The 15,039-nt window shown below is 37.7% G+C and overlaps 1 protein-coding gene across 1 annotated transcript; it reads left to right on the top strand.

Moving 5' to 3' along the window:
* Positions 1 to 10,994: 10,994 nt before the first annotated feature.
* On the top strand, positions 10,995 to 12,100 carry LOC129741611 (pupal cuticle protein 36a-like). The gene is made up of 3 exons (XM_055733350.1): positions 10,995 to 11,012; positions 11,344 to 11,503; positions 11,586 to 12,100. The coding sequence occupies exons 1-3, from the start codon at positions 10,995 to 10,997 to the stop codon at positions 12,098 to 12,100; spliced, it is 693 nt and encodes a 230-aa protein (XP_055589325.1).
* The last annotated feature ends 2,939 nt before the right edge of the window (positions 12,101 to 15,039 follow it).

Here is a 15,039-nt window from a genome sequence, read left to right as displayed (position 1 = left end):
TCCGAGCTACTCACACGCAAAGCTGGCAAAATAGCTAAAAGTTGCCAAATCAACCGTTACAAATGTAATTAAAGTGTTTGGGGAACGTTTGTCGACAGCCAGAAAGTCTGGATCGGGGGAAAATCGAAAACCGGAAGCCGCTGAGACGACACAGAGAGTTGCCGGTAGTTTCAAGCGAAACCCTAACCTCTCTCTCCGAGATGCCGAAAATAAGCTGGGTGTATCGTCTACAACCGTGCATCGAGCCAAAAAACGAGCCGGACTATCGACTTACAAGAAGGTAGTGACTCCAAATCGCGATGATAAACAAAATACGACGGCCAAAGCGCGATCCCGGAGGCTGTACACGACGATGCTGACGAAGTTTGACTGCGTGGTAATGGACGACGAAAACTACGTCAAAGCCGACTACAAGCAGCTTCCGGGACAGGAGTTTTATACGGCAAAGGAAGGGGAAATGTAGCAGATATTTTCAACACATGAAACTGTCAAAGTTCGCGAAGAAATATCTGGTTTAGCAAGCCATCTGTAACTGTGGCTTGAAAAGCAGCATTTACAGAAATTTACGTGAAAGAGTGTTTGACTAATCGTCTGCTGCCTTTCCTGAAGAAACACGGTTGTTCCGTACTGTTTGTACGCCGCCAACAACGTGCAGGTGCCCAATTGAGAAATACTGGGCTATTGTCAAGCGGAACCTAAAGAAGACCAAAAAAACTGCTAAGGACGAGCAGCAGTTCAAGACAAACTGGCTTTCTGTGGCGAAGAAGGTGGACAAGGTGGCTGTACAAAATCTGATGGCAGGGGTTAAGCTTGAGGCCCGGCAATTCGGATTTGGAAAAGCGGAAGCCTAACTTAGGCTTGCCAGATGCTTTCAGAAAAAAAGCGGGACATTTCATGAAAAAACGGGACACAGTAGAAAAAAGCGGGACATTTAAGAAAATTGGAAAAAAGCTTGATTGTAGCTTCGTTCAATGGTTGGTAAAAATCGGTTTCAACTGGTTTCTGTCAACTGGTAGATGTTCAACGAGTCAATGTTTTGGTCGAAACTAATTAGGTCGTTGTTCAATGGAGCAAGTAGAAACTAGTCGAAACCAATCCAGCTCGGCAGCAGGATTCCTTTCGACCTGGTAGAAATTGGTCGAAATCAATTGAAAAGAGACAGGTGTTCAACTGTCAATCCATTTCTACTTGTTTCGACCCGTTTCGACCAGAGTTCATAGAACAGACTATGTGTAGCCAAACTTAAACGTTTACCATAAGCCAAAGTTGTTCATAGAAAGTACACTTAGGTTTTTTTTTAACGCAGATTGATTTTGCTCAGTTTTTCTTACATGACTTATATTTACAGTGATTTTTCCCATATGCACCGTTTTTTTCACGGATCCCGCAAATTAACACGTTATTTAAGAGAAAATATTTCAAGTTATACATGTGAACAGCGGATTTGATACCACGTTAAAAACCATTGTGTAATTTTTATAAAAATTAGTTTGTTTGGTAATTTGTTCAAAAGTTTGAAAACATCAAGAAAACTTACATCTTTATATACTTTGGACAATTGAGTCGAATAAGGTGGTGTATAATATTTGGAAATTTAACTAAGATTCCATCGAATAAGTTTATCTCTATAATTGTATAATTTATAATTATCTGGAGGCAACTTCAACATTTTTTTTCTTACGTTGGCTTACGTGCTGCAAGAACACTTAAGTGAATTGGAATCTTACTGTAATGCTAAGAGCTTTAGATTTATTCTGTATTGTTTTATATAAGCTATGGAAAATGCTTATTTGAAAGTTTTTCTGTTCATCATAGAATTCAAATTGAGACTAAATTTTGATTTTTTTCCATGTCAGTCAGTTAACTTTGTAAAAATTTTCCAAGAATAAAAGCGGGACATTTTGAGGAAAAAGCGGAACATTCAACAAAAAAGCGGGACATGTCCCGGATGGCAACGGATGGCGGGACGGATTGCAACCCTAGCCTAACCGGATTTTTTTTTTCTGAATTTACCACTAATTTAACTTGAAAATGAAATCACCCTTTAATGTCACCAATTAGGGACCTAGCTTCGGGAAGTAGCGATGCATTTTTTTTTTTTTTTTCAAATAAGAATGTATATTATAGAATTTTTGACTGCTTTTTCCATTAATTACGATGATCAAGACTATTTCTATCGAAATATATCGTTTGTTGCCATACATCAAGCCAGAAAACTCGTTTATTCGATAATTACTCTAGTCTGTATTGTATGTTTCTATTTTGGATCACCCTTAAACTTCCCAGCAAACATTATTGTAGGTATATTTCTCAACAACTTTGTTATACGTTTCATTTACATTATAGAATGGTCGTATGAAACTTGAAAAAATAGCATTAACATACCAAAGTGGAGGCAATATACATATGGGAGAGTGGGGAATCATGGGCCACTTTTTTTCGTTGTTCCATAACTTCTTTGTTATAAAAGATAAAAGGAAAATAAAAAATGGTATGGTTTTCTACATTTTCGAGGTATCATAAGATATTTTTTTATAATTTTTAATAAGTTTTTGTCTCCAAATTCTGACCGTTTGAAAAAAAGCAATATTTTTTGGATTTTGAAAAATGGTGGGGAATCGTGGGCCACCAAATCCAAATTGAGCAAATAACATGCAAAGTTTATGAGTTAACCCAAAACTGTGATTTCCTAATTCATTTCGATATTTTAAAGCAATTTCAGATGATGAAATAAAAAAGAGAGCTGTGTGTGATCGCATAGATTCGAAAACCTGGCTCGCGAACGTTTTGGCAAAATTTCTTATATAGGATGGACAAAATATTTTTCATAACTCTTCATTTGGCATAAGAAAAATTTACAGATAGGAAAAACGTATTTTAAGTTCTGAATGTGTATAAAAACATAAAAATATAGGAGGTTCAAGATGTGTGGCCCACGATTCCCCACAAGCTATGATTTGCAAATTGGTTGCGTTTGAGTGACTTATTGATGTTTCATCAAAAATTCCTTTTTCACGTGAAAGATCATGACAGAACTAAGATCATAAGCGTATGAGCATATTTTTGTTATGCACTTTAGGTTCCCCATCGATGAAATTAGCGGGTGTTTTTTTAATTATGTAACTAAATTTTTCTAACTTTTTTTAGCTTGTGAAATAAAAGAAGCATATGATGTGTATTTCAGTTAACAACATATAGAAATATATTATCACGCAAAGCGACGACGATTGCAGTTGGTTTGAGATTTTTGTCTCAACACACATCTGAGATATTAAAAGTGGCCCACGTTTCCCCATGGCCCACGATACCCCACTCTCCCCTACATATTTTCAACTTCTGACAAAAGCGATAAGAGTTTACGATTTGGACGATATTCGACACCATACTCATACGTACTGAAAGAATGTAAGAGAGCACAAGTTTTTTCTCTCATCGCATGCGAACCGTTGCCAGCGACAATCTTTGCTGAATCTGTCATTGGGCAATTCTTATTAATACACCATCTGATTTTTAGCAATCTGGTTGCACTGCTGGTCGCAGAGAGAACATCAAAGCTGTTCTCTCACTTTACCTGCGCGGAAGAAAAAAAGGAACGAAATCTTTATCAAAATCAGCAATCCCCAGTAAGCGCGTCCTCTCAAAAATCGACAGAGCATGCAAAAAATTGAGAGTTGAGTCACCGAACTTAGAATAAAATGGTTAATTTCGGCGACACACCAAGAACGCAAAAATTCTCATTCGGTTTGTCCTGCCGAGATACCTAGAGGCAACGAATACGAATGCGTACATGCGAAATCAGTTTGAATCGTACTCTCGAACGGTGTGGTCGCATTTATATCTGTGTTTTTTATATGCGTGCTTTCAATCGTAGCAGTCGACTTCGCTCGCAGGCAGGCAGACACGCGTCTCGAAGAGAAACATTCAAACACGATTCGGGTTGTTTTCGTGTGTTTCTCTGGAGGGCGTGTCTTAGATTATTCCGTGGCACTCACTCAAGGCACGCGTATGGTGTGTTCCTCTCTACCGATACGATGATGCAAAATCGCAAGAAAGATCGTTACGATCTCTCTGTCGATTTGAGTTACCTCTCTGACGATTCATGTTTACTGGGTCATGGCGAACTTTTTATCATATCCGATTTAAACCATTTAATCCGACTTCGAGTAACGATTTTTACCCGACATATTTTACTGATTCGATCATCAAGGAAAGGGTACACAAATACTACAACACATTACAAAACAATAAAGAAAATGGTTTTAAGAAATATGTTTCGACACCATATCCCAGTAAGCGCGTCCTCTCAAAAATCGACAGAGCATGTAAAAAATTGAGAGTTGAGTCACCGAACTTAGAATAAAACGGTTAATTTCGGCGACACTTCAAGAACGCAAATATTCTCATTCGGTTTGTCCTGCCGAGATACCTAGAGGCAACGAATGCTAATGCGTACATGCGAAATCAGTTTGAATCGTACGCTCGTACGGTGCAGTCGACTTCTCAGACAGGCAAACACGCGTCTCGAAGGGAAACGTACAAACACGATTCGGGTTGTTTTCGTGTGTTTCTCTGGAGGGCGTGTCTTAGATTATATCGTGGCACTCACTCAAAGCACGCGTATGGTGTGTTCCTGTCTGCCGATGTGATGATGCAAAATCGCCAGAGAGATCGTTACGATCCCTCTGGCGATTTGAGTTACCTCTCTGCCGATTCATGTTTACTGGGATGTACCATGTTTAAGTGAAAAACGCAAAAATTACTAGTCAAACATGATATGACACTGGCTATCAAATGCTAGAAGCTAGAAGTTCTTGAACCATTTAAGATTCAAAAATAACCATTTTTGACCTTTTCCCGGGAAATGCCATTTTATGAGTTCTCCATGAGAACCCATAAAATGACTATTCGGGGAGAAATAGAAATATGGTTATTTTTCAACCTTAACCAGAAAGAGCGGAGAAGTAAAAATTGGTTATTTTTAAGCAAATTTAAACTTTGGAAACCAAGCTGCAAACATGTTTTTTTTTTCTTTTTCTTGCATCTGAGATTAAAAAAACACAATATTCAAGAATCCTGGAATATATATTTTCACCAGATAGAAATTCTGATTTAATGCAAACATGGTTTTAACATAATTTTGACTGTATGTTCTAATATATGCGATCACCTGCGAGCTGTTATGAAGTCGATTTTCACCGGAAACGGAATCTAACGACGAATCGAGGCAGTGCCGGAAGTGGACGGATGAAGAATTCTCTGAGTAACATTTGTTCTTCATTATAGGCCATAGCCCTAGCTGAATTTAAGTACCAATTGCACTAGCCCGCTGCTTATTATTTCAATTCCGGAATCTTTTTACGGAACGTCAGAAAAATAATTATTTATTTATTTAACAATCTTTGCAGATGCTGCAGATTACAGAAATTAAACTATCCTATTCTAGATTTGAAAACAGATTTCGAAATATTAAAATCAAATTCACTAGCAACTTCATTAAATCTAACACAACATACATCTAAAGGGTTATTTTGACCGTATTGAGTTCGACGATGAGAGAGTCTCAGCAATTCCTGGGATCGGGTAGTCCTCAGAGGAGCATTAAACGGTAGAAGTCATAACAGTTCTGGACAATCCACGTTATTGTGCAAGATATCAAAAATTAAGAGTCGTTGTAAGAATACGCGCCTTGATGCCAGCGTCGGTAGATTAAGTAGCAAGCAACGTTGTTCGTAAGGCGGAAGTTCAAGGGCGTCGTTCCAAGGTAGCTGGTGTAGAGCGTATCTGACGAAGCATCGTTGCACTCTCTCTCTATTTTTTTCGATTGCACCGCCTGATATGGTGCCCAAATTTGCACTCCAAATTCGATAATGCTACGCACAAGAGCACAATACAGTGATTTCAGACTGTAGAAGTCACTAAAAAACTGCGTGTTCCGTCGTATGAAGCCAAGAACTGCGAAACTTTTGGCTACTGTCGTGGAAATATGCTGGGAGAAGTTGACCTTGTTGTCTAAAGTGATGCCAAGGTCTTTGACGACCGATGTGCGATTCAAGTTAGTCGTTAACATTTTGTACTCGAAAGTGATGGGACTTCGTTGTCGAGTGAACGTGATGGTAGTACATTTGGTAATATTCGGAGTCATGCCGTTTTGATGGCACCAATCTAGCAGACTGTCAATGTCCTTTTGGAGAACGCAGCAGTCGACTAACGAAGAAATAGTTCGGAAAATTTCGAGGTCGTCGGCGTACAGCAGTTTTTCTGACTCAAGAGTAGCAGTCAAATCGTTGATAAAGAGAAGGAATATCAGAGGTCCCAGGTGACTTCCCTGAGGCACTCCCGAGGTAATTTTGAAAGGTGTCGAGTAAACAGAGCCCAGTCTTACGAAAGCAGTTCGGCTTACAAGATACGAGGTTGTCCAATTGCAGAGCCAATCAGGAAACCCCAATCGCTGCAATTTTTCAACAGCCAAATCATGCGGTACCTTGTCGAAAGCCTTACTCAGGTCTACGTACACGGAGTCAACTTGTTTACGTTTATCAAGCCTGTCAACTAATTTCGATACGTACGTCATGAGGTTGGTGGTCGTCGATCTTCTTTTCATGAACCCATGTTGATCTTCAGAGATTGTTTGTCGCACAGTTTGGTACAGCACATCATAAACGAGACACTCAAAAATTTTCGGAAAACAGCTGAGAATCGATATTCCGCGATAATTTTCTGCTTGGTGTACGTATTACCAATTCCTTTCCTGAAGCAGCTGGCACTCAGACACTATATATCGACCGCAATTCCAGCTCGGCTGGTGGGTAATGTTTCCCAGGCAAACAGACCGGCTTCAACCACATCCATAGTAGCAACAGTCAGCAGCTCCTTCTGTATCAACAGAGGCTGAACATTCTTTGATCATCTTGATCCTTTTGATCGGGATTAGAAGGTGAGCTTGTTCCGGTAGTGATTCCTCCATCTGAGCTTGCTGCCATTGGAACCGGAGCGGATTCGGTACACTGAAATTGAAATGTTATTTTGTTTGGTTGTGATTTTTAAAAGAACCAAATTTAAGATAAGTTAATTACCTTTTAATATTTGCGTTCCCGATTCACAAACACAAATTAACTTTATTAAACTTCATGCATGAAAAAAAAAAACTTGGAATGTCTCCGGCTTGCGCCATTGAAACTTATTTCAAAATGGCGATGAAAAAACTTCAATTTTTCAACCGTTTTTCGGTTAATGCTCTAGAACTTCTAAAATGGTTAAAATTCCTCTTCGAAAAATTGTTGAAAAATAACCATATTGGCGGTTTCGTGGCAAAATCCATAAAATGGTTATTCAAGAACCATAAGTGGTTAAACAAAATCGAGCGTATGGAAAGAAGAAATTAAACACGAAGTTTACACTAAAATGAAAGACCCTAAAGAACAATGAAATGTTGTCGGTAGAATGATAGAATGCTTGAAAAAAAATAACAGGAGCATGAAAAATTACTCGCAAAAAACAATCCAACATCAGGATTAGCGCAACACTTGATTTGGCTTTTCTATAAATAGAATATTGTAATATGGTTCAGTCATGTTTCGATGTTAAAACTCATGAGTTTTTGACATGGATTTGAATGTTGGTTTAGATTAAGGTTGTCAAATTGCCCGGTTTTATCCGGATTTTCCGGATATTTAATTCAAATTTGACAAAAGTCCGGTCCAGCCCGGTTACCCGGATCCATTGAATAAAGCTCGGATTTTGCCCGGATTTACTCACTGTATTTGCCAAAACAAACAAAAAAAAAACAATTGTGTAGCAAAATTTTGCATTTATGCGCCAAAAACGAAATTTTTTGAAAGCCTAGAATAAGATGCAGGATGCAAATTTTTAAATAAAAATTCAAGTTTTTTTCCTTGATTTGTGTTGAGTAATTTCTGGGTTTTAACCAAATTTGCCCATATATCAACCGAATTTTTAAGCGAAATTTTGGAATCAAATGCCTGGATTTTGCCAGGTTTTGAGATAAAATAGCCTTGATTTGTCCCGTCTACATGCTAGAAAATGCTATGTAAAATAAACATGCTGGAAAAATTCTAGCAACCTTAGTTTAGATGGATTTGTGTATCAATCTGGATAAAAAATAATTTAACTTAATTATTGGTGATGAACATGATTTTCGTAATTGAAAATTTGACGCAATGGACAAAACTACCATTGTTGACTCAAACAAAATTGTTCAAAATGACCAAAGTTTCTAAAAGCCAAAGGACAAATTTGACTAAATTTATACAATGCACAAAATTGACAAAAATGACATGAATGACAAAATGGGCAAATGTACAAAATTAACATAAATATAAATTTCGAAAAATATGATGAAATTGGAGAAATTGAAATTAATGACAAAATTGAAAGTGTTTAAAAAAGTAACAAATTGGTCAAATTAATACTAAATAAACAAAATGGAAGAGATGGACAAAATTAACAAAATTTCAAATGTTCTATTTCGACAAAAATGACGGAATTGGCAAAATGACAAAATTGAAAATATTAACAAAAGTAACAAATTGGAGAAATTAATACAAAATAAACTAAATGGAAGATATGGACAAAATTAAAAAAATTTCAAATGTCTATTTTGACAATTTGATTTTTTTTTTGACTTTTTTAAGTCAATTATTGACATCATGGTAAATGTTGCCATTTTTGTTTATTTTGTCAATAAGGATAATTTTTATTTGCAATTTTGTCAAGTATGTAAATCTTGTCAATTTTCACAATCTTGTTGTTAATTGTATCAATTTTTGTTTATCTACGAAGTTCTTTGAAGGATATTTGGTTTTCAAGAAATATAGAAAACAAAATAATATTTCTGTTGAAAGCCTTCAATGCATTTTTCTCAAAAAAATGATTTTTGCGCTTTTGCCGTATCTAAAATTCGATCCCTAAATGAACAAAACTAAATTTCTGGTAGTTTTTTTTTAAGCTGCAAGTTCTTGAACAGCTTCAGCTTTTAATTACATGAAAAACAAGCCTGAGGAATTTCCACCCATTGATTGCCTATATCATCGTCTGAATCAAAGTTCAATAGCAGCTACGCATGCATAAACACTGGCCACAAACAGAATACTGCATCATAACTACAAATCCAAATAGATAATTCCAGCAGTTAACATGGTTCTGCTAATTGATCGAATTACACGCCTATTATCGTATCGAGGCCTGTTAATGGGATGACAATGACACCGCCATTGAAAGATTTCAACACGATGAGAGCGCGTTTTTTTCGGTATAAGGTTTCTGCTACATTTGAACTTGATCGTTTTTGCAATAATTTGCCATTTTCTTGGTGGGAAAAATTGTTTTTAAAATGCCTCAAGGTGTTATTTCATTAAAGTTTCCAGGAAAAAACTTTTCTTATGTCATGTCCATATTATTAATGTCCCTGAAATATGTTTAATCCATCAAACTTTCTAAGAAGCCCTGTTAATGTCCCTGTTATGCCCTAAAGTTTTAAAACAGTTCCTTTAGAAAATATGTCAATAAACGGTAACGCCAAACAATGTTGTTTATTTTAAAATATTCTATTCCGGCCAACCTACAAAGAGCTGTAAAGTAGTAACTTTTCCAAATATTAGTTGATTTGAATAAACAAAGCTCCCAGAGCCCAGCCATACGGTAAAACACGATAATTCACACGTCTGTTCCGAACTGCCATAAACTGAAAAACGAAATGCGATCCGGTGCCGCCTGACAAAATCAGGTGGACTCATCAATCGTGAGCTTGAAATCATAATTTCATCTGTCAGTAGTGATAAAACCAAAATCGATGGCCCTCGGAAGTCACAAGTATTGGCATTGAAAATCACCGTTCCTCGGTCAGTGGCTCCATAAAAAATATATTCAAGCCAGTGGCTGTAAGCCACCAGATATTTTTTTTTTTTTGTGCTACAACCTGTGCCATCCACGGCGAAGACGCGGTCTGATTTCCGAAATTTACTAGTCCAAAACAGAGTTTATCACACCCCGCGGATGGGCACAAGGTAGACAAAAGGGCCCCCATTGAAGGATCCGCCCTTTTCAAATGCAAATATGACCGGTGTGAATCCCACCGTTTTTTGGCTGCAGTCGGGTGAATGAATTTTTAAGCCAATTTCCCTTTCGACGACCATCTGCCGGCGGCCGTTATCATTAACCACTGTTGTTTGGGCTAGGGGTTGGGTGTTCGAAAAAAGAGAAGATTTGTTTGAAGAGGGGCCTTTAAACTGGTTCAGGGGATGCTGTGCGGACTTCTCCTCAACTGCAACCTTGATACTGAAAAGTTTGAAAACCATCCGAAAACCAGAAGTTGCAGGTTGCGCCATTCCGGTCGTCCTCCCCGGGGTTTAGGCTTGGCGAAAATCGAAAAAAAACCTTACACGATCGCATTCATCGGAAAACGCCTTGCAATTCTCTTCGAATTTTCACCGGTTCCAGCTATCTATAACGAGCTTTTTTTCTAACCCGGCAGTAGCGAGAAGGCGCGTGCGTACGAGACTGTTTTATTTATTAGAGGGACCAACCGGAGAGGGGCCGAATGTATGCATAATTGATACCATATCTAGATCACAATTTTTTGGCGGTCGTTTGGTTCTATAGCGGTACGAAATGTCTCGTGCTTTTCAGCAGGAAGATGTATTGGAGCTTCTTGGATTTTTTTTTGCTGTTTGAACTTTGAACATTTGAAATGTCTCCGGTCCAGCCGGAATATAGCATTGTCCGGATCGGGTGGGTTCTTCTTCTAGCCGGTCGTTAGTGCCTAGTGCTAGAGATATCGAAAAGTGGAAAGAGAGATAGAGAAGCCTTTTGAGGTTTAATGGCTGGGATCCTTTTTGGCCATTAGTATATAAACTGGACCACAAATTGGAAACAGCACATCATTTCACCTGCTCCCTCGACGAAGAGTAGTTCTGAAATCGAAAGTTACGCGTTCCTTCTTCGTGATCCGTTAAGAAAAACCGCGAGTGTCAATAAAGATGAAGTGTTTCATTGTGGTAAGAGCCATTTTATTTGGCCATTAGTGCGATTAAGCTTGTGGGGCTTTCGAATCGATTCGGCACAAACATGGACTGTTTGAATAGTGGATTGGATCGTTTTATTACCGATGATGCATCTGGGGCGTCAACTGGATTAAGTTGATGGAAAAAGATTATATTTTTACGACAGAAGTGATATTTGATGATCCATCTCGATGCAATATCAATTATTGTTTGATCAAAAAATAAATGTCAAGTGAACTCATACACGGATTCTTCGCCTGATGAACTCAAAGTGTAAAATTGTGAGATAACAGTAACTAAACGGTATTTTCAATGTGCTTTGCAGATGTCTTTGATGGTTGTGGGTTGTGCCCTCGCCCAGAACTTCGACGATGGTAAATACCGTCCAGATATCCTGAACAGCAAATACGACGATGGTCAGTACCGTCCAAATGGCGGTGGTGCCTATACTGGCAGCGGGTCTTCCAACCGAGGTGGCTCTGGAGGTATGCTTCATTCCCGACAGTTAATCTCCGCAAACACTTACTTTAAAACCAATTACAGGATCAGGATTCGGAGGTGGATCAGGATTTGGCGGTGGTTCAGGATTCGGTAGCGGTTCCGGTTTCGGAGGTGGTGCTGGATTCGGTGGTGGCAATGCTAACCGATTCCAGGCTGCTCCCATCGTTGTAGCTGCTCCAGTCGTTGCTGCCCCGGCTCCAGTTCCAGTGTTCGCTGCTCCAGTTTCCGGTGGATTCGGAACCCGTGGTGGAAGCGGATTCGGCTCAGGCAGCGGAAGCGGAAACACCATCGGAGTCAAGGAAGATACCCGTGACCTGAACGAAGATGGATACAACTACCGCATCCTGACTGAGAACAACATCGACTTCGCCGAATCTGGCCGCATTGAGAACCGTGGAAGCGACAACGAAGTGCTCCGTGCCAAGGGATACTACGAATTCGTTGCCGATGATGGTGTCAAGTACCGCGTCGACTATGTTGCCGATGAGAATGGATTCCAGCCCACCGGAACCCATCTGCCAACTCCACCCCCAATCCCAGAGGAAATCCTCCGCTCCCTGCAGGTTCTGCGAGCCAACTAAGAGCTGACACTTCTCTACAGTAGAGAGTAAGCAGCAATACAACATCGTTACCTGACTGTGTTCGTGATCGCGAGGTCTAGCAGATGAAATGAACGAAAATTAGCGATAAGTTTTGATCCTGTAACAATGAAATATAAGTGTCTCTTGTACAATTAAACAAGTGCCTTAACATTCGATGTCCGAAATTTATAGCGTTGAAGCAATCCAACTAATGAATAAAATACAACACACAGTTGATCTGGTCTACTTTAACAAAACAAGTTCATCTGAACAATTGTTTGCACAATAAATCATACTCATTTGGTTTTATGATTTGAAGACACATTGTTTTATCATATTAATGAAATAACATTGATTAAACCTTTTTTTTGATTGCCAAAGTATTTAAAATTTACTTACCTAATGGTCCCGCGTCGATTTTACAACGCATAGGGCCGTTTTTTAGAGTTGGCGGTTGAAATTGTAACTGATGTAGACTTGTAGAGGGGATTGTTTCTAAATGCGCATATTGGGTAATATACGCATACAGCCGATTGACGAAATGGCTGATATCATATGTATATATAATCTATATAAATTTAATCTATATAGATCAACGCATTTAATCGGTGCAGTTTGAGCACTAGCTTGAGGGTTATCCGCATTTGATACATGGCATGAATTTTTTCATTGTAATTCATTGTCAAAAAAAATTAAAAAAATAAATACAAATTTTTTCACATTTTGTTAAAATATATCAAACTTTATCAATTGTGTGTACAGTTTTCTTCCAAATTCATCTGAAAATCAAAGATTCAACAAAATGAAGCTTTAAGACTAAGCTATGAATGAATTGAATTAGAGACAGGTTTTGGATGCCCATATCAGGTAGGTTAAATGCCTCTATCAAGAAAAAAGAGATAAGCCATATTTTTTTTTCATCACTGAAACATTAAATCTACACTCTTATTTATAACAACCATACAGTGAAAATAGGAGAGTTTAATACTGATCTGATAAAAATATGATAACAACCAAATATTGCTATGAAATATGGCCTTATGATTTCCCTAACTATGTTTTAGACAAAAGAACTATTTAGTGATCTCTAAAATTTCGCCTAAACTTCAGTTTTGACGTATGCTTTACATCAGTTTCTACCATTTTCAGTTAAATTAGACGAAAATATTTCAAGTCGTACTTAAATACAGCTAAAATCATAAATAAGCGCTTTTAGCCGCCCGGTTTCCGAAATCAGCTATTTCGACTACTTCTTCAATAAAACCATTTTCTCAAAAATCGTAGGGGATTTTACCAGTAAAATTGTTCTAACGAATATAAAACAGATGTCTGACCATGTGCGTATAGTTTTCACATTTCTATCTATTGGAATATTGGAGAAAATGTGTTTTTTTCCTGAGTATGTGCATTTAGTCCGCCTTTCTCCTACTGATGAATGCAGCAAATATTTCGAATCCAGTTAACTTATTGATAACCATCTGAGTGTCTGCGAACGTAACGGCTGAAACAAGCTTACAAGCATTTGCCCGAAATGCTGCAATTTTTTTTTAAATTAACCTGAAATGCGAATTTTTTAACGGGTACTAAAATGAATTAATCCTTTTAAACAAAGGTTGCCAGATTGCCCGATTTTATCTAGATTCGCCCTTAATCTTCGGTATCCCTCCTCTTTTCCAGTGGGGGGATAGTATGAGAAAGGAGGCTCCTCTATATTTTTTTACATAACTCGAAAATTATTCAAGCAAATGGAACAAAATTTGTCATGGGCATGAGTATCTGAATGCGAAAAATATTTCTATGATTATTTGAGACCCTCCCCTGTTCTATCAGGGATATACGAAGGGAGGAATGGGGTTTCCATATAGTTTTTATTGCATATCTAGAAAAAAAATCAGTGGCCTTTTAAACCCGAACTGCGAGGTGCAGTTTAAGTGGAAACAAGAAGAAAGAGGAGAAAAAAATCGAACAAATGGAACGAAATTTGCATGACAGGCTATTTGAGAACAAAAAGGTTTCTCTGGATATTTGATACCACCCTCTCCTTCCAATCGGGAGATAGGGCCCTAATGAAATTTCGTTGAGAATAAATCAAACAAATGGAATCAAGTTTGGCATGGAAAAGTTCGAGATATGTATCTATGATTGTTGTTAACTCTTCCACTTTGCAGAAAGGAGAGATTGTATCGCTTACAACTTACCAGCCAATGGAACCAAATTTGATTTTAGAAGGTTTTTGGGTGATTATTGGAAACTCATACCCCTCATAGTGGGAGAGAGGAAGAGAAAAGGGGAGGGTGACTTCGATACTACATTTTGGTACTTATCAATCAAAAAGAACCATCTTTTGTAAGAGAGGTTGATTGCGAACGAATAATTTGAAACTTTTCTTTACTCAGGGCAGAGTCGGAAAAGACTCAATTTTTTCCATATTTTATTAGGATTAATTCGAAACCTTATCAAACCAATAACGCCAAATGTGGTATATGACGAAATTTATCTACAAACAATATTTTATGGTATTTTATGAGCTCTTCTCATTTTGGAAGACGGAAAGGGTGGAAAATCTATGCCAATGAAACATACACGTTGCTATAATAAAAGAACTCATGATACTTATAAAAACAGTGAAAATTTCAGATCTTTTCAAACAAATTTTAAAATCAAGTTTTACTGAATAAGATTAAGATATGATTTTAAAACATTGGAATTGATTAAAAATAATGCCTACTAAACAAATCTGTATTTTAATAACTTTCACAAGTTTCATTTAGGCCGAAACAAATATCAAATTCTTCTTTTGTTACCCCCCACCCCCCCCCCTTCTTCGAAATTTCCAAAAAAAAAACTCGAAGGGGGGAATAAATAAAGTTTCAAGTATTATATGGAAAATTTGAAAAATTTATCAATCATTCAAAAGATTACAAGAGCAATATCTTATT

This window comes from Uranotaenia lowii, chromosome 2 (genome assembly GCF_029784155.1).
Source record: "Uranotaenia lowii strain MFRU-FL chromosome 2, ASM2978415v1, whole genome shotgun sequence".
NCBI lineage: Eukaryota > Metazoa > Arthropoda > Insecta > Diptera > Culicidae > Uranotaenia > Uranotaenia lowii.
Note: the sequence above shows the minus strand (reverse complement) of the source record. Positions and strands in the feature narration are given on the sequence as shown.